The following is a 21,680-nucleotide window of genomic DNA, read 5'->3' on the forward strand; positions in this document are numbered from 1 at the left end:
CAATAAATCTGTACCAAACTTTGGGTTGGCAGGCCTGGGTAACCAAGAAGGCTTCCTCTAAGTGACCCATAAATAGGTTGGCGTACGAGGAGGCCATCCTGGTACCCATGGCTGTTCCCTTTAATTGTTGGTATGTCTCACCTTCAAAAGTCAGACAACACTACATACAAAGTTTGCCAAGATAATCCCATTCCTGATGTCCTGGTGGAGCTTCAAAGAATCCTCGGACCCTTAGGCGCCCTACAAAACCTTTCACCTGACTCCATCAACCTCCTGACCCCACTGACACCCCGCACCCCTACCTTCTACCTACTTCCTAAAATTCATAAACCCAAACATCCCGGCCGCCCCATTGTAGCTGGTTACCAAGCCCCCACAGAAAGTATCTCTGCCTACGTAGATCAACACCTTCAACCCATTACATGTAGTCTCCCATCCTTCATCAAAGACACCAACCACTTTCTCGAACGCCTGGAATCCTTACCCAATCTGTTACCTCCAGAAACCATCCTTGCAACCATTGATGCCACTTCCCTATACACAAATATCCCGCTCATCCAGAGCCTCCCTGCAATGGAGCACTTCCTTTCACGCCGATCCCCTGCCACCCTACCTAAAACCTCTTTCCTCATTACCTTAGCCAGCTTCAACCTAACTCACAACTTCTTCACTTTTGAAGGTCAGACATACCAACAATTAAAGGGAACAGCCATGGGTACCAGGATGGCCTCCTCGTACGCCAACCTATTTATGGGTCGCTTAGAGGAAGCGTTCTTGGTTACCCAGGCCTGCCAACTCAAAGTTTGGTACAGTATTATTGATGACATCTTCATGATCTGGACTCACAGTGAAGAAGAACTCCAGAATTTCCTCTCCAACCTCAACTGCTTTTGTTCCATCAGATTCACCTGGTCCTACTCCAAATCCCATGCCACTTTCCTTGACGTTGACCTCCATCTGTCCAATGGCCAGCTTCACACATCCGTCCACATCAAACCCACCAACAAACTACAGTACCTCCATTATGACGGCTGCCACCCATTCCATATCAAACAGTCCCTTCTCTACAGCTTAGGTCTTCGTGACAAATGAATCTGCTCCAATCCTGAATCCCTGAACCATTACACCAACAACCTGAAAACAGCTTTCGCATCCCGCAACTACCCTCCCGACCTGGTACAGAAGCAAATAACCAGAGCATTTCCTCATCCCCTCAAACCCAGAACCCCCCAACAGATAAACCCAAAAACTGCCCCACTAGTGACAGGATACTTTCCAGGACTGGATCAGACTGTGAATGTGGCTCTTCAGCAGGGATACAACTTTCTCAAATCCTGCCCTGAAATGAGATCCATCCTTCATGAAATCCTCTCCACTTCACCAAGAGTGTCTTTCTGCCGTCCACCTAACCTTCGTAACCTCTTTTTTCATCCCTATGAAATCCCCAAACCACCTTCCCTACCCTCTGGCTCCTACCCCTTTAACCACCCCCCGTGTAAAACCTGTCCCATGCACCTTCCCACCACCACCTACTCCAGTCCTGTAACCCGGACGGTGTACACGATCAAAGGCAGAGCCACGTGTGAAAGCACCCACGTTATTTACCAACTGACCCGCCTTCACTGTGAAGCTTTCTATGTGGGAATGACCAGCAACAAACTGTCCATTCACATGAACGGACACAGGCAGACAGCGTTTGTTGGTAATGAGGATCACCCTGTGGCTAAACATGCCTTTGTGCACAGCCAGCACATCTTGGCGCAGTGTTACACCATCCGGGTTATCTGGATACTTCCCACTGACACCAACTTATCAGAACTCCGGAGATGGGAATTTGCTCTTCAATATATCCTCTCTTCCCGTTACCCACCTGGCCTCAACCTCCACTAATTTCAAGTTGCCGCCCCTCGGACATCACTTGTCACTCAACAACATCTTTGCCTCTGTACTTCTGCCTTGACTGACATCTCTGCCCAAACTCTTTGCCTTTACATATGTCTGCTTGTGTCTGTATATGTGCGGATGGATATGTGTGTGTGTGTGTGTGTGTATGCGCGAGTGTATACCTGTCTCTTTTTCCCCGTAAGGTAAGTCTTTCCGCTCCCTGGATTGGAATGACCCATTACCCTCTCCCATAAAACCCACATCCTATTGTCTTTCCCTCTCCTTCCCTCTTTCCTGATGAAGCAACCGTGGGTTGCGAAAGCTTGATATTTGTGTGTGTGTTTGTGTATTTTTTATTGTGTCTATCTACCAGTGCTTTCCCATTCGGTAAGTCACAGAGTCTTTTTTTAATATATTTTTCCCATGTGGAATGTTTCTTTCTATTATATTCAAAATTGTATTATTATTATGATACCATTTGTTAAAATCAGTTGTTGTAATTTATTGTTAGTTTTTTATTGTATATGTATTTTTATATTGTATTATTGTTATGGTACCATTTGTTAAAATCAGGTGTTGTATGTATATCGTAAAACTTTACCAAAATTTTGACGTGTCTCCTGTACCTGAATCAAATGATTTAGATTGTGTACATTATGAGACTAATAAACCACAATTCACAATTGAAACAGTCACCACACAGTTACTGTGAACCATGCTCTATATCTTTGTACATTATACACAACAAGATGCCAGGGACAGAAAATAAATAAATAAATAGTATCTTTTTACTCCACTCGCGATTTTATTATTAACTCTAGCACCACTAAGCTCGGATCTATCACGTGGATGTCTTTGGGGGGGGGGGGGGGGGGGGGCAAAAATTGCTCTCACATTCTTTTCACTTTTTAACATTTTGTTTGTTTGTTTTGTTTTGATCATTTAATGAACTAGGAATTTCTTTACTAGGTTGCAACACACTTTCAATAGTTATCAGTAGCATTATAACATATACAAATACAATAATTAAAGTAATGAATGTGAGAAATATTATTATATTTTTATCATGAAACTAACACTTTTATATACATCAGACTTATATTAAGAAATCATAAAAGAATGTACAATAGCAAACTGCAAATAAGAAAACAGATAATCAAAGTCAGAAATTACAAATGAGTTTTTCCTTCCTACTCACTTTCACTTTTAATTTCACAAACTTTGCATGTGATTGTTTTTGCAGAATGAGTGGAACACACATACTTGGAACACCTGCAACAAACTATAGACAATTTTGTCATCTTGTCTTTTTCCTTTTTAGAGTTTTTACTCTTCAAACAAAATATGACACCTTCCTCTGGAATAAAATTCAACAGATTGAACAGTTGCAGTAATGCTGAGCAGTGTTTTCCCTAGGACACTTTCCATTGCAGAGATGATAGGCTTTTGTAAACCCATGAAATTCTTTGCTCTCTCTTCCACAGGTGGCCTAATGAGCTGTTGACCTAATTCTAGCAGATACAGCTTTCTTACGTTATGCTTCTTCTCATTCCAGTTTGGGTTGTTATCATGAAAATTGTTCCAGCATTGAGACAGGCAATATCTATCAAGGTGAAATAGAGAGATAATGGCCACCTCCTCATCCCTTGTTTTACTGAATGTTGTCACATCATTTGATCAATGCTGTCTATGCCCCCTTTGGTTTCATTGTAGTAGAGACTGATGTTTATCTATCTCTCTCTCTTCTTCTTCTTCCCCCCCCCCCCCCCCCCCCCCCCCCCAGGTGACTCATCCACCTTGTTATCATTGTGTTGTGTGGAAACAAGTAGAAGATTCTTAGTAGGGTTCAGTTTGGAGATGTATGAAACTGAAGTAACTGGTGTGTTGCCTGTTTTCGGATCTGTGAATAAGAACTTAGAGGAAAATAGCTCTCGACCCTGCATCTTCTTTAGCTGTTCTGGTATGTGTTTTCTGTTACTCTTCGATGTTCCCACCAAAGTTAACTTGTCATTATTGTAAAACTCCTTGGCTAGGTCTATGGATGTATCATAACAATATGTTATCATATTTCTCCAACTTCCTGCCAGCAGATTCACTAGTCATCTAACAACTGCCTTTGCACTCCGTTCCTCAGCAGGTCGTTCATCCTTCCCTGCGTGGACCTCCATTTTTAGAACATACTGGGTGTGTGCATCTGATAACATCCTAATCAATATGCCATACTGGATCTTCCTCGAAATAGGGAGAGCATTTCATCGATCATTAGATCTGCACTTGGTATGTAGTATTTCATAAACATTTCATCAATTTTGTTGAAAATTTCATGGAGGGGGCAAAACTTATCCTGCTTTCGTCTTTCAGTTCTTGTTTCTTTATTATCAAATCTAATCAGGGACAGAAGTTCTTCACATCAAATATGACTCATTGTAGCTATGTAGATATTCTTTCCCAGTACTTTGCCCTGTAAGCCCTCAACAGGCATTGTAGTGTCATTATTTGTGCCTATGAGTATCCAAATACCAATGAAGGTGTACATTTCTTCTGTGGTTGTAAGTTTTAAGTTCTTATTACGAGCTTCTTGGTTTGTATAGTCCACGATAATGTTCATTATTTTGGGAGTTATAAACTTTTTGAAAGATTCTGTCGCACTAGTGGTCAAGCCTTCATGAGTCAAACCTTCATGAAAATTCTCTATATTTTGTACTGACCTGTGCACTCGCCTTGGAGGTGCAGTAATATATTCCCTACCGCTTTTTTCTATAACAGTGATGCTGGAAGCAGCAGCATGCTGTTCATCAGTGATGAACTCCATGAACTTGACTCATTTTCAATTGATGTGTCACTATTGTGTGTCACAACTGTATCATCTTCTTCTGGATCACTTTCATCACCTTCACTTGCTTCATTTATTATAGCTGACACCTATTCATCTGTGACAAACCTCCAATTTATTAGAACTGCAATTAATGTGCAACTGTTCGAACAACATAGGAGATTTACTTCAAAACAACAATGGCAACACAATACAGCCGTACCAACAGTCAGAAACTGCATTTCTTTCTGCCATATTGAGAAATATTTTAATGAGAAAATAAATACTAAGGGCAATTTTTGCCCCCCCCCCCCCCTCCACCTTAGTGGTGATAGAGTTAATGTCCATCCTTTCCATAATTATTTTCTTTCAATTGTGATTTTCCACTGTCACACCCAAAATTAAATCATTATTATCTGAAAAACAGTTCTACAGCAATGATTTTTATTGTTTTGTTTAATTTCACAGAACAGAGGAGAAAGTTGGATGTTTCTCTGTAAGTGTTAAGGCTCTTTGCTCTGAATTAGAACTACATAATCGCCGTTACTGGGATGCCATAGTAGCCTCTTTGCAAGTATCTATACTGACAGATGCTGCTAAAATCCAGAAGTTTGCTTCTGAATCAGTAGCTGCTCTTGGAAAACAGCCACAATCCATTGATGAGATTGCTGATGCTACAAGAATACATGCAGAAATAAAGGAATCAGCACCACAGGTTGTTTAGTCTTAGTGGTTTGACTTCTGTTTGCATTTTAAATTTTATTCTTGTATTTGTTTTATGCTTTGTCTAAATTTCAAGTGAGATATGAATAATGTACAGAAGAACATCAGTTATCCAGACTGACTGGTGACATAGGTTTTGGGAAACCACTTTATTTGGATAATCGAACTATACTTGTTTATTTACCAATTTATCAGTAAAAAGTACTTATATTTATAATGACATGAATCTTTCTTATTTTTACAAAGGCAAATACAGTAGGAATGTACGTATTACAGCCTAGTATACAAAAAAAAAGTAATACATATGCATTTTGCATGTACAATGCATATGTATAGAGTTGCTAGTGATGTTTTAAAAAATCCTTAATTTTTGCCTGCCTGAGTGAGCCTATCCACTTACGAGCAGCTAAGTCACAAAATTTTTTCAGGACTGCTATCTGATACTAGCTACTTTTATCTCAAGATTCAAACAATCATAAGGCAGTATCTAAACATGTAATTGCTTCAGAAGCGGCCAATATATTTCCATCTTCATTTTCAAGACCACTTGTTGATGAGATGCTGGCAGCATCAGCTTTATCAGTGATGAGGTTTACAATTTCGCTATCCTGTACGGTTTGGTACCCTAGATTGCATTGTCAATGCTCATCCATTCTTGAATGTCTTCTTCATCACACTGATGGCAACTGACTTCTTTTAGGATACTAAGCATTTTGGACAGGTCATTCTGTTCATCATTTTCAGCTAGACTTTGAGAACTTTCCACCATACCCAAATTTTACTGCAGGAACTTTTCAAATTCTGTTCATCTATAGTATCCTATGTTGCCCTGGTCATTTGGGAATTGTCTTTCAAATCAATATTTTTTTAATGATTTTGTAATAGACTTTCTTCTCCCTCCCGCTTTCTTACAATAGCTTGCATAACAGTTCCTTTCTGCGACACTATTTGAAAGTCTCAATAACATCTTGATCCATACGCTGTAAGAAGGAGATTATGATATGTGGAAGAAGTATCAATTTAATGAATTAATCCTTTTTGTTTAAGATATCACATTATGGATGAGTTAGTGCTTTGTCAAGGAACAGTGGAACAGTAATATTTACTCCCTTTTGCTATTTTTTAAGTGATGAGTTTTTTCAGAGGATACAAAAGCTTCCATAAGCCATTCCATGTAAATTATACTGTCCGTCAAGGTGCTCTTTTGTGAGGTGTGAACAATAGGTATTGCAAACATATTAATGAATTTGAAACAACATTTTCTTACTTTCACCAGTGATGAGCATTGACTGTCAGTGGCTACCAGATGAATTAGCAGAAGCTAAAGCATTAATATGATCCTTCCTTATTTTAGGACCAGATGCTGGTTATTCACAATGTGAAGGGAGAGTTTTTCTTGGCAAAGATTTTCAATTGAGCCCAGTTCCATCAGCATTGTAAACATTTTTGAGAGCATAATCTTCTTCCCTCAATTCATTCCAGAGTATGATTTTGAAAGAATCAGCAGGCAGTTTTTCTTCCTGTATTTGAAGTTCATGAATATCATGTATTGACTTTAAGTGTTTTAGCAAACCCACGCTCACTTTAAAATTCGACAGCCCTCCAAGATTTTCACTATATTGAATTCTCTTTTCATGAAGAGTGGGATCACAAGTAGGTTGATGTAAATAATTGTAAACAGCGTCAGCTAAATCTGTGTTAATATACAACTGGTATAAAATTTTTGCTGCTTCTTCTAACCTTTTACATATTAATCTTGTAGTTATCTCTTACTTTATGCCACAGAATTGCCACAAGTGATCCAAATCCCTTCATTACAAAATTTCACTGTCTGTTTGTGTGATGATGATTGGTTTATGAGTGGAGAAGAGAAATGTTCTCATTTTGAGCCAGTCTCAGTCAGAGCTGAAAAGGAAAATAGGATTCAGGCATAACAGTCCTCCCTCCTGATATCCATTCATCGTAATATGTGAAGAAGAAATTGTTATTTTTAAAGTGAAGTTTAAAATAATTAGTGCAGGCTGCCTGTGTGATTGCTCTTGTTGCAGATTTCTTAAGTAGTATGTCAAGAATGCCATCAATAATTGCAGCAGTCAAACATTTTGATTTAAAGACAAACCTCAACACAAAAGTAGAGTTGTAATTAACAGTTGAGAGCAGTGAATAAATAACTACAAAATTCCAAAATTGGAGATATAACATTTTATAGGATATGCCATTTCTGAAGTTAACAGCTGACCTTGAGAGAAATGTATGAGAAATGTAAACATTTTATATGTACATTCTAAGAAAAGTGAATTCTTTCAACATCTGAGCCTGTGGGCTCCAAGATGAGGGACAAAATGAGCTGAAACCAAAGTTAAGTGGGGAGTAGGTCTCAGAATAAATAAGTGGGGCAGCAACCCACCAAACTAGGTGACAGAGAAAAAAGCAAAGCAGGTATGAGAACATATATTAACTGTTACTGTCAGATACAGCGAGTAGTTTGTCAACAGTTTGGAAAGAAATGTGGGGGCAGAAAGACTCAGATTTACAAAGAAATGTGGGGGCAGAAAGACTCAGATTTAGACACATAATGTAGTCCTCAGTTACCCGAAGAGAAATCAAGCACATCAACGTAAATCTTTCATTAATATCATTAATTTGTTCCTGCATATTAGCCAGTTTTGATTTATGAAATTAATTTCATTTTTCATTTAAGTGACAACAGAACTTAAAGTACCTACTTTTTGGTCTACCTGTTCAATCTGTTGACTTAATTTAGTGTTATTAAATTTCATTTGACTTTTGAGATCACTAACCTGTGTTTTAAGCTGGCTTTTAAGATTGCTAACTTCGGTTGTCAAGACTGCTGATTTGTGTTTTCATTAGATCTGACAACATATTTTGTGTTTTCATTTGATCAGACAATATTTTTAAATAGTCAGTCACAGTCAATGGTTGTGTATTTCCTTGTTCTACTGAATTTTCGTGCTCTGGCTCTACCTCATATGCTTCTTTCAGCTCTTTCTTTATTTGTGGTGAATCAAACATGTCAACTGACTTGTTCACATAACTGCTAACTTCTGCAAAGTCCTCATCATTTGCATCTTCTATGTTTTCTTGTTTGGTTTGGGATGGTCTCAACATCTCGATCTATTCATTTACACATTCGTGATATTGCGTATTGGCTAGCTGCCTATCACTAGCACCTTCTCTTATCTGCTTACATGAACTACTACATCTGCTGGCAGCATTTCCCATGTTGTCCGGCACTGTTTTTTTTCTTTCATTCGGTGTACTTACTGCATTCGCGTCTTTGTCCATTCTGAATGTATATTACAATTTACTTTTGTATGCAACATCTATTTTTGTTCACTCTACTGGATCAGTGCACTCACATGCCATTGGACATATACTGCTCGAACCACACTAGTTTTTCACTAGATACTTACTGTATTTTATGATCAAAAACAATAAATGTCCTGTCAAGTGGTACCAAGTGTAACGGTAACACTGCTTACCTACCTTTAACGGTAATCAGTGCTAATGCTACATATCTGCAAGGAATTTTTGAAAGTTGTGACTGTGAGATAACCTAATGGAACAGCAAATCAAACTGGGATTCATTTCCGAAACACTCCAGCAGAGTATAACTAATAGTAAATAAACAAATGTTCTCCCAGCATAAAAGTAAGTTGTAATATTACGTATTAATATCAGTCATCAGCCTAAGTAGGCATTCTTGTGTCAAACAGTGCAATAAAGAAGAAGGCAATGCTAAGGCTAACCTAACCTTCCTTGACACACATACACTAAACTCTTTCTTTATACCTGTTCACATTAAACACAGTAACCTAACCATGCAGATAAATGCGCTACTGACTAGTAAGTCAGACAAATGGCCAGTGAGATAGTAAACAGTAACATCTACCTCTCAGCAACATGTATTTTTAAATGAACTAGATTCAACAGTTTATAGAACCAGGTACCAACACACACGAAACTTGTAGTAATACTAAATAGGCAAGAGCACAAAATGATTCTGATTTAAATCAGGGACTCTGTTAATGATCATATTCTATAACATCATTGCTTAGTACAGGATCTCTATGCCTGTGCATTAACCAACTTGCATTAGAATAGGTAATACAGTAAATATATCTTTCTTAAACTTGGTTTGAAGTAATTAAACAAAATGCAAATGTAACTACACAGGCTATGAAGGAGCCTTTGCTTTGCTACATCATTAATTATGTAAAGAACAACAAACTATAACTCTTTAACAAATGTGGTTTGATAAGCAGTCGTTTAACCTACTCAAAATATATTTGGCTGTACAGATGCCTACACAACATTAATTAAAACACTTTTTCATGAAATGAACACTGATAAACTTACTAATTCTGATCAAAGTGCATTATTGCAACTATTAATAATCTTTTTTCATTACAGATTAATGTCACTATTTTCAGGAAGCTTTTCGAATAAGGCAAATTATTTAAGGAAATGACCGCAGATTGGTCTAAAAATGCACTGTAAATGGAGTACTTCTCAAAACTATAAAACTGAACTTTAAACACTATAACTCCACACATTAGAAAGCAGTCATAACTATTTTTACAGCTGCCAAGTGAGTCTTTCCATAATAAACTGGGACACTCAGAATTAAATTCACTAGTATAGGATTCCTGTCCAGGTTTGTGATTTGGGATAGCCATGGGTGTAAGATAGAGTTTTTAGCAACACCACGATTATTATTAAAATCAACCAAATTTCGCAAATACCTGGTCCATTTACAGAGTGCCAAATATAAACAATTTAGTTCAAGACTGATGGTAGTGGCAGCATAATTCGCAGTGGCTGTTAACCTGGTGGCGATGCAATCATGGCAGTACTATTGACCTTGCCCTATTACTGATCTTATTGGCATTGGAATTATATTTTTACAGGGCCAAAAACCATGCTGTGATAATGGTATCACCAAATGCAGCAACTGAGGCCCATAAATACTGCTCTTAAGCTCCTCTGGCCTCAAAACTCTAAGAATATGAGCCAAAATTATCCACTACTGCTAGCAAGATGTTAACCAAGCACTGCTGAGCCCAGGATGAGTTGCCACTTGCGTGCCAACCAGACCTCTTCCACTCCGCCAGGCTACTTCCGTAGCTGCGGGGCTTCTCCACATCTTTTACATTCAACCTTATGCTCCCTAACAATGGTCCAAGTCATTTAAAGTACATTATATAACAATCATTCCTGTAGTTATTTAAATTCATAAGCACAATTTAAACAACATCATTCAAAAGTTCACATAACTGTAATATGTATACTTAGTCAAAGAATTTTCATGACAGATACAGCATTCTACATAAGCAATACTACAAATTGACATAGAAATATCAGTACACATACAAAAAAAGGTCAAAAATAGGTTTTACAAGTCCTCGCTCAATACTTACTAATTATGTGACCCAATTAATTTACTTCTTGCAATGCAAAGTGAAACTTTTCTGTATTTAATGTGAGACATGCAACTCCTGTGAAAGTATGGTTATATCATCTAGATATACTAGACATTGATGAGGCTTCAATCCTTTCAACACCCTGTCCAGTAAATGCTGGAATGTTGTCTGGAATGTTGCTGGTGCTTGCTTTTGTACTGATAATGTCTCCAAGGTGCTGAATACACAGTCTTGGCTCTGTTCTCTTCAGCTATTTCTAACTGTTGGTACCCCCTCTTCAAGTCTGTTGTTGAGAAGTACCAACACCACCCAAGATTGTCAAGCATCTGTGTGATATTTGGAACTGGTTAGGCATCTGTTGTAGTCTTTCTGTTTAGTGGTGATAATAGCAACAGAATCAATGTTTCCTCAAACAATCCATAGATTTCTTTGGTGCAGTTACAATTCCTGCCTACCGGGGCTACTACTCGCTTCTATTATGCCGTTGGCCTACTGTTGATTAGTAAACTCTTCTAAAATAGTGTTGATTTGTAAACTCTTCTAGAATTGACTGCAGAAACTGTGGTACTCAGTGCAGCCCCCTGTACACCAGTGCTTCGTCCTCTATCAGGATCCTGTGCTGTGTGACGGATACTGCAGGCAGTGGTCGTCATGGAGAGAACAAGTCCTGAAATTCTAACAACAGATTTTTCATCTGTGCTTCATCTTTTCACGAATTGCAGTCTTAGCAATATTCTGTGCTGTTTTATAGCCTAAACCTTCTGTGCAGCAATTCTCCTCCTATAGAAAATCTAACATCACCACCAATGTTTCCTTTAACAATTAAAATTATCCACAGTGACAGGTACTACCTTAACTGCAGCCCTCTCTTGTAAGCGTATGATGCTTTGCTTCACTAAACAACATGCTGCATCTAATACTTCACTATCTCCTAACAGTTCCACCACATACAACATATCTACTGGGAAGTCAGGTTCCACATTCATTCATATCAACTTCCTGATGCCGCTTCACACACAGTCATGGAAATTAATTCTCAGTGTCATAGTTCACCATTCACCTGGATTGCATTTTGCAACAGTCCTAATGACAGATTGACATTGACAATAGCTTCCCCAACCAGAATATTTTCCCACTAAGTCTAACCCTAGAATCGTATTATATCTCTCACTTTCATGAGATACCACTTCTACACTTAGTTGCCTTCAATTAAAAATTCATCATTATTGACCCGAGTGGTTGTATATCACTATCCCCTACCCCAAGCAACTCATAATGTGGTGGGTTCCATTGCCTCATATCAAACGACTCTCTTGAAGCCACCAACATATGTGCCCCTGTGTCCAACAATACCTTATACGTCCTATCAGCTGTTAAGTCCAATATGGCACATTCCAGATGTCCATTTTCACTGCATTTACTTTTACTAGCAGTGCCTTTTTTCAAGTCTTTGGTTCATTTTTAAGTTCAGTAGGTGCTTATTTACACCCCTCACCCCTGGGACAAACCCTGCCTTTATTTCTTTTCCACTGCTGCTGATCCGTACTACCCTTTTTGTCATAATTCATTCCATTCCTATTACTCCCTGGCTAGCATCATTTGCTTCACACATGCTCTGTATGCTGACAATTAAAAAATCTAATATTTGACAGAAATACATTTTCTGATCTTACCGCCATCGAAACATCAATCTCCTCAAATTGTAATGGCAGCCTAACTGCTCCATGGAGATCCCTGAGTGCACCAGTGCACACCCTCCTAGACATCTCTGGTGCCGAGCCCCTCAGGAAAGGATCAAATGCTGTTTGATCAGCTTCCTGTAGTAACTCCTTACTTACCTCCCCATGAAATGTTAACCCATATGCGTGTACATTAAGGTTCCTAATTCTATCAAAAAATCCTGTGTGGTTACGTTAGGCCTCTTAGAAATGCCACTCAATTGTGCATGGACAAATTGCATGCTATTTTGCTTCCTTTATCCCTGTACCAATCCCTGTTAGAGTTGCTCAAAAGTTTCTGCTTGTTTAGTGGCTCCACGCAATCTACATATGATTTTGCTTCCTGACAAGCGCAATTTTTGTGTCTGCAACAACTGTTTGTCTGACCAACCCTCTGTGTCATTCGATAACACAAGGTCCTCTATAAATGATAACACATGCTCACTCATCTACTGAAAAATGGAGTAAGGATGTTCACCACAGCTGTATCCACCCCTAGACTCTGTGAGTTCGACAACTGTAATTCTTTGTCTCCCTCTGCTAGTTACCACTGAAGATGTTTTGTCTGCCATCAACTGCGCCACCTGATTAACCAGTGATTAATAGCTTCCTCACCAGTGACATCTTGTGTTTCTGATTTTGCATTGCATCACCCGTACTGATTTTTACAGACTCAGCCTTCTGTCCAATCACGAGACACCTGGATTGCCTACATTGCTTAGGCTTCTGCTACTGTTAGTCCAATGGCTAGGTAAGTAAAACAAAATTGATTCAACACAAGGGATGGAACACTGAAGTAAATTACACTGTGTCATCACACATGTTGTAGCCATTCATCTATAGAATAACCTTTAGCTCTTTCAGACCTGAATTTTTACTGTATGAAGGAAATTTTTTCTTCATGCTGTAATGCTCTAGGTGATTTTTTAATGATTTTTGACGCAAGATTTATACAAAAATACCCATTATCAAAATTACAGTTTTTGCATTTGCCTTCTTTTTATGAACCAAAATAACTAATTTTAAAATATTCACTGTTGTAATAAGTTAACTGGTCATTTGCTAACTATCATGCAAAATAACAACAATAATATTAAATTATACAGTGGACTGTAACAATCCAACCACATCCATGTATTGTGGTGGTCACAAGCTGCTGTGCTCCTACATTGACTTGATATATTTTAATAGTGATGCCCAGAAGTTAGGAGCCCATGATGAAAAGATTTAACATTCACAAATGTGTATATTAGGTTTCCACTGGGGAGAAATATTTCTGATGCAGCTAAGACACATTAAAAGATAATGCACACATTTGTAGTCAAAGGGTCTGAAATGATTAAACTAAGAGGTACCCACTGGTTTTTCTGGCCTCACAAAAGTAACTACACAGTTAGCCCACCCCATAACTCTTGACCCCATGATTCTCCTGACCCCTGATGCCACTGGTGGCACTTGGTAGGGTGACTGGTGTGGTTGCAGGCTGGTGGGGCCCAGTGCTCCCACATCGCTTCTGTTGTAGGCTCTGAACATTTAGACATTACATTGCATCTTTTAATAAGGCCACACTTTGTTCCATCTTTTAATAAGGGATTTTGCAGTGAAAGTGTGTGTGAGTGTGTGTGTGTGTGTGTGTGTGTGTAAAGATAACATAGTAACATAATTGCTTTATTTTCCAGATGATAGAATTGTATGAAGAATCAAAAAAGAAGAATAAAGTTCTTGCTGTATGGACGAAAGAAAGGATAGAAGAAATGAATCAAACTGCTTCTGAATGGGCAAATTTTCAATTCATTTTAGATAATCATCAATTCCTCATAGAAAAGCAGGTATTCTTATATATCATTATTTTTTGTGACACATAAAAATCTGAAATTCATAAGTAAATTTAAAGGCAGAGAGGTATTAAAGACACATAAAGTAAAGCAGCTAACTGAAATGAACATGCATGTAGTGCAAACTGCAATACAAAAAGTATAATGATTATTTTATTATAAAAAGGAAAGTTGCTACTCACCGTATAGCAGAGATGCTGAGTCACAGATAGGACAACAAAAGATGATCACAGATAAGCTTTTGGCCGCCAAGTCCTTCATCAAAAATAGACAAAACACACACACTCACAAACACACACACACACACACACACACACACACACACACACACACACAAACGCAACTCACACATACGTGTCTGTAGTCTCTGGCAACTGAAGCCACACTGCGAGCACCAGCACCAGCGCATGATGGGAGTGGCCACTGGATGGGGTTAAGGAAGAGGCAGGGGTGGGGCGGGGAGGGATAGTATGATAGGGGTGGGGACAGTGAAGTAGTGCTACTGGGGAATGCGCAGGGCCGAGGTGGAGAGAGGGTAGAGCAGCTATGTACAGTTGGAAGGTTACATGGTGGGCAGGGGAGAGGTGGGCGTGGAGGGGGGGGGGGTATTGGAAAGAAGAGAAGTATAAAGACTGAGTGCGATGGTGGAGTGAGGGCTTTGTAGTGCTGGAATGGGAACAGGGAAGGGACTGGATGAGGCCAGGAGGGTTAGGGGAACATAGGGTATACTGCAGGGAAAATTCCCACCTGCTCAATTAAGAAAAGCTGGTGTTGGTGTGCAGGATCCTTATGGCACAGGCTGTGAAGCAGTCATTGAAATGAAGGATGTCGTGATGGGCAGTGTGCTCTGCAACAGGGTGCTCCAACTTGTTTCTTGGCCACAGTTTGTCAGTGGCCATTCATGCGGACAGACAGCTTATTGGTTGTCATGACCAAGTAGAATGCAGCACAGTAGTTGCAGCTTAGCTTGTAGTTTACATGACTGGTATCACAGGTAGCCCTGCCTTTGATAGGGTAGGTGATGTTTGTGATTGGACTGGAGTAAATGGTGGTGGGAGGATGTATGGGGCAGGTCTTGCATCTAGATCTATTACAGGGATATGAGCCGTGAGGTAAGGGGTTGGGAGCAGACGTTGTGTAGGGATGGACAAGTATGTTATGTAGGTTTGGTGGACAGCAGAATACCACTGTGGGAGTTGTGGGAAGGATAGTGGGCAGGACATTTATTGTTTCAGAGCATGATGAAAGATAGTCAAAACCCTGGCGGAGAATGTAATTCAGTTGCTCCAGTCCTGGGTGGTACTGAGTTACGAGGGGAATGCTCCTATGTGGCCGGATGGTATGACTGTTTAACAACCTGCCGCCTCCCCTCCTTCCGCTTCCATTTCCTCTTGCCTCCCAGAAGGAGGAACAAAACAGCTAAACTTTTGTGATCTTTTTATTAAATGCTTTTAATGGTAGGTATTAGCCTGCCTTTCTGTCTTTCTGTGACTGGAATGTAAACAATCTGTTGGAGCATTCCATAAAAAGTGTTATTGGTTAAATTGTGTGGAAAAAAGAAGAAATTGATCATAATTTGACTAGTGTCAAACTGAAATTAAGATGAAGATCAAAAGCAAAAAGCATCAAGTGATGTGAAAGATTTTAAACCAAAAGCAACACATCAAGGATGAGAACAAGGTGTTGTTACTGAAACTCTACAGTGAAAGCTGTAATGGAAATTAGGGAAAAAGTTATTATATTAAGTGACAGGCAGACGACAGAAAGGGTAATATTATAAAGGAAATTTTAAGCCTGAATTTTCTAGTGGAAAACATTGAAAACTTAAGTAAAGAATGTTGGAAATGATGATGAAACCCTTCCCAAACATATTGTTATGAAAACTGGTTAAACTGTCACTGACAAACCATTGGAAGTAGTAAAAAAGTGTGGATGCATCTTTGGAGAACATATTAAGACTAAGTCACAAAATGAAGGAAATAATACATCCAATCTAAAAGCAATGTGATAACAATGTATAGAATAAGGAAATATATACTGTCACCCATTGTATGATGAAAACAATCAATGTAATTACAAATGCATGCAGAAAGAGCATGTAATTAAACTTTGAAGAGGAGAGGGTAAACTACGCTCAGTATGCTCATCATCTAAACAGATGGGAGAATGAGCAACTATGCAGCAGAACCACCCATCTTGTTACCTCAGTGGAGTATAAGTTACCAATACTGTTAAGACAAGTATACAAATATATCACAAAAAGGAAGCTACGTTCCATAAATTGACAGAGAAGACTTGAAAGAAGGAGAAAAATTTGCCATCATTCACACATGAAATGTAGCACAAAACAAACGCTTAACAACCATGCACAGGGGCAGAAACATCAGCAAGCAGATCTGAAATTGAATTGATTGTAGGAAGTGTACAACAGGAACAAAACTTGCCAAGCAGCAGCATCTTGTTTGTTTAGAAGCTTTATAAAAGGAAGTGCCAAATTTGAATTGAACGTTTTATTAATTAATTTATCTGAATATACAAGCTAATTTTTTATATTATAATAATATTAGAAGTGTCATTCACATAATTATTTACTTATTAAAATTCTGTACATATTTGAAATGTATTGCCTTATCCAGAATCTGTAACACATGGTGGTTTTATAGATGAAAATGTAGCTATTACTCTGCCGTCTTCTTTACTAGTTCCTCATGTTTTGAGCAAAACACAGCCAGCAGTATCTTAAGAGCTGTTAATGGTAGAACTTCTATTTTTCTGTGTTTGAAATTTTAGTGTTACTGGAGTATAGATGTTCTTCTGTCGTAGATGGCATAGGCACTGAGCATCAGTTCAGTAGATATCAAACAATGGAAAATCCAGGATGGAATATAACAATATTATGAAAAGGAAAGTTGCTGCTCCATATAGCGGAGATGACACACACACACACACACACACACACACACACACACACACACACACACAAACACAAACAAACGCAACTCACACATTCATGACTGTAGTCCCTGGCAGCTGAAGCCACACAGTGTGGCTTCAGCTGCCAGACCTTTCCATAGTTCAGTAGATATATTTCTTTTGATATTTACATTGGATTAGTTGAATATCTTGAAAAGCAAAATCAGAACTCAACAGTGCTTCAATGGGAAAAATCTTTACTTTGATGCATAACTGGAATTTATCATACATTTGTGATTTTTTTTATCACTGTCTTTTTTGACAGGTGGAAAATGTAAAACAAAGTTTGGAGACACGCACCTCAGAGATTTTGGAAGAAATGGAGAAGTTTAGGTTACGTTGGGAACAAGCACGACCCCGTGAAACTGATTTGCAGGATGGTGGCACAGAAATCCTCCTCCGAGGTCTGGACACAATACGAGCAAAGAGAGCTGAATGGAAACAACTAATGGAAATCTATGAAAAACTGGTGTAAGTAATTTCTTGTACTACTACTACTACCACAACATGATCAGGCCCAGTGGACCGCACGCAACTACAAGTTTCCTCCTCCACTGTATTCTGTCCATTGCTGCTATCCGCCTTTCGTCCACATCTATTTACATTTGGTTTAAATCTTCATGGAGTCCATCCCTCCAATGCTTATTGGGTCTCCCTGGCAGTCTCTTTCCTGTAGGTGTGAAATCAAGGAGCTTTCGAGGCCATCTGTGATCCTCCATCCGGGCCACATGGCCAACCCACTGCATTCGTTTGGCTTTGACAGTTCCTGCTGTGTTGGGCTGCTGGTATAGTTCCTCAAGCTCTTGGTTGTATCTGATCCTCCACTCCCCTGTAACTGCATCCAGAACTGGACCAAAGATCTTCCGAAGAACTTTTCTCTCAAAAACAAGGAGCTTATGGAAGTCCTGTTTCTGCATACTCCATGTCTCACAGCCATATAGAACAACAGGCTGGATCAGGGTTTTGTACAGTCGAATCTTGAACTGTCTGGAGAGAGATTTGGACCGAAGCAGTTGTGCTAGGCTGTGGTAAGATCGGTTTCCTGCTTGTATTCTGACATTGATCTCTGCTTCACATGACAAGTTCTCAGTGAAAAGTGCTCCTAGGTATTTGAATTCTTGCACTCTCTTGTAGGAATGGTCCCCAACCTGCAGTGATTGTAGATGATCAGCAGTCTGACAATGGCCACACGACATAACGAGGTACTCTGTCTTGGCTTTGTTTATGTTTAGCCCAAATTTGCTGGCAGCCTCCTTTAGTGCTTTGGTCATTTGCTCCAACTCCTCTTCTGACCTAGAGAGTAAACAGATCTCGTCTGCGTAGGCTAAATATGCCAGTCTCTTTCCTTCGATTTCAATCCCTTCATTCTCTTGGAAGGTCTCGCGTACGATCTTCTCAAGGGCAAAGTTGAACAGGATAGGGGACAACCCATCTCCTTGCCTGAGTCTTGTCACAATTTCAAACTCCTCAGTTACGCGATTTCCCATATTCACCTTTGCACATGTTTCATTCAGACAGATCTTTATCAGATTGATGAGTTTCTCTGCTATGCCAAACTCCCTTAAGCAGTTGAGCAGGCTCTTGCGGTGTATGCAATCATAGGCCTTCTTAAAATCAACGAATAAAATATGCAAATCTTTACCATATTCACGCAGTTTCTCAGTGAGCTGTCAGAGACTGAAGATGTGATCTACTGTTGACCGTCCTGGCCAGAAACCTCCCTGGGACTCCCCAATCACCGATTCTGCCACTGGCTGAATTCTATGTATGAGGCAATTGGACAGGATCTTACAGCAGACGTTAAGCTGGGTGATTCCTCGATAGTTATCACATTTCAGTTTGTCGCCCTTCTTATGTATTGGACAAGTCAGAGCTGTTTTCCATTCTCCTGGTAGCTCTTCTTTGGTCCATATTGCCTGTATCAGTCGGTGTATTTTTTATGCAAGTTTCTCTCCTCCTGCCAGGATCATTTCAGCCTGTATTCCATCTTCACCTGGACTCTTATTCTGTTTAAGGTGTCTGATTCTGGTTTTTATCTCATCCAGGGTAGGTGGGGGATGGTCTGCATCGGCTGTAATTGGGTACTGGAAATCAAACTGCAGTTCGGGTTCATCACAATTTAGCAGCTGTCGAAAGTACTCTTTCCATCTCTCAGCTATGTCCCTATCGTTCATCAGGATCTTATCACTGGAATCTTTGACAAATTTCTGCTTGGCCTGGTGACCTTTGCAGAGGTACTTCACCCTCAGAAACATTTCCCTAGTCTTTTGTCCTCTGAAGTCTGTTTCTGCTTCAGTGACGATATTCCTTATATATTTGCTCTTTGCTCTTCTTAGAATTGATTGTGTAGTCTTTCGCACCTCCTCAAATTGTGCTTTGGCCTGTGACAGATTTGTCCCCTTCAGCATTTGTTCATGACTTCCTTTCTCCTTTCCAGGGCATCTGCACATTCCTTTCCAAACCAGATCTTCTTGCCCACTGGGTTTCCCATGAGTGTTTCCTTTGCTGTATCCTTAACTGAGCTCTGGATGTTTCCCCACGTTAGTTCAAGGTCCTGATTCATGTCCATTTCACTGAGTGCTTCAAAGCGGTTACTAAGTTGCAACTGGTATCTGGTTTTCGTTGCTTCATCTTTCAGTTTCTCCACATGGTACCTTTCCTCTCTTTTTAACTTAGGCCCCGTTCTTCCTTTACACTGTATGTTCAAACGGCCTCTGACCAGGAGATGATCACTCCCACCTTTGGCACCCCGTGCTTTCTTAATGTCTAACACCCATCTCTTGGCTCTAAGATCAATGGCATCATGGTCTATTTGATTTACAGTTCTCCCATCTGCTGATACCCAGGTTCCTTTATGTATGTTTTTCTGCTGGAAGTTTGTGCTGGAGATGAACAACCCTAATGATGTAGTGAAGCTGATGAACCTAGCTCCATTGTCATTGCTTAGGTTGTGTAGACTGTGCCTACCTGTTGTGTCTTGGAATATTTGTTCTTTCCCAACCTTGGCATTCAAATCACCAAGGAGGATCCTCAGGTGTCCATTTGGTATAGCATCCATCACTGCCTCTAGCTGCGCATAGAACTCATCTTTCACTTCACATTTGCTCTCCTCTGTGGGAGCATGACAGTTCACAAAAGTCACCTTAATATGCTTTACGTCCAGTGTTAGAACAGATATTCTTGGGTTGACTGAAACGAATTCTGAAACATTAGTGGCCAACGTCTTACTGATGCAGAAACCAGTGCCTAACAGATAACTTCGTTCACAGGATCCATACAGAATTGTACAGTTTTCCACATTAGTGCTCCCAGCATCGTCTCACCGGATTTATTGCAGTGCAACTAGGTCTAGTTGTTTCTTGTACAGTCAGTAATAATCAGTATGTAATTGGCAGTACCTGCCAAATGGCATATTTCGTGGCCATTCCTTCTCTGTAATTTAAATTTACTTAGGCCTTATGTATTCTTATATTGCCGATTAAATAGAGTGGACTGAACCAGCTACTTCCTGTTCAAGAGAAGTTACATTTCTGAGCTTCATGGATGATCAATAAGGAGTCAGATGTGTTCTCCGCTTAACAGAAGCTCAAAATTTAGCACTGACTTCAGTACAAGATGCTTTTAATAGTTTCCACAATGAAATTCTGTCTTGAAATCTGGCAGAAAATTCAAAAGGGATTCTGGTCACATGTAAAGTACACCAGCATCAAGACACAGTCAGTACAATCACTATGTGATAGCAATGCTAATGTTACTGATAATAACATTACTAAAGCAGAATTACGACCAAGGTTTTTCTGTAATTCCTTCAGTGAAGAAGACAAAGTAAATATTCCAGAATTGAGATCAAGAACTACTGCCAACACAACTAACTTAGAATCCTTGGTGAAGCAAAGAAACTCACTTAATAGAGACAAGTCTTCTGCTTCAGATCATATACTAGTTAGGTTCCTCATGGAAAATATACATTCCCAGGAGGAATGATCAATACTCTGACATATGACAGGACTGGTCATTTGAAGCAAAAAAGTCTAGTAAATGTGGGCTTTAAAATGCATATCACGAGAGCTATGAGCAGTTTATCATCTTTGATACTTTGAAACAAATCCCTTCTACTGAAGACTCTTTGCTTTCCATATTTTGATTGGTGGTATTACGGATCAAAATACGAAAAAAATCCAATAAAAAGAGTTCTAAAGTGCCTACCTTAAGAACAATGACCACTTGTTGATCTTCGCTACTCTTAAACACAACTTTTCCACTGAAAAAGTGCTCGCAGCTCTTTTGAGCC

The 21,680-nt window shown here is 39.4% G+C and overlaps 1 protein-coding gene across 1 annotated transcript in view; it reads left to right on the forward strand.

Annotated features, from left to right (window-relative positions):
- LOC124777773 (cytoplasmic dynein 2 heavy chain 1) overlaps nt 1-21,680 on the forward strand; it is an 829,086-nt gene that overhangs the window by 234,881 nt on the left and 572,525 nt on the right. The window contains exons 16-18 of the mRNA XM_047253283.1: nt 5,165-5,411; nt 14,261-14,410; nt 17,655-17,860. Coding sequence (XP_047109239.1) covers nt 5,165-5,411; nt 14,261-14,410; nt 17,655-17,860 — 603 coding nt within the window. The remainder of the gene's footprint in view (nt 1-5,164; nt 5,412-14,260; nt 14,411-17,654; nt 17,861-21,680) is intronic.

The sequence above is a fragment of the Schistocerca piceifrons genome, chromosome 2 (assembly GCF_021461385.2).
Source record: "Schistocerca piceifrons isolate TAMUIC-IGC-003096 chromosome 2, iqSchPice1.1, whole genome shotgun sequence".
In the NCBI taxonomy this organism is placed as follows: Eukaryota; Metazoa; Arthropoda; class Insecta; order Orthoptera; family Acrididae; genus Schistocerca; species Schistocerca piceifrons.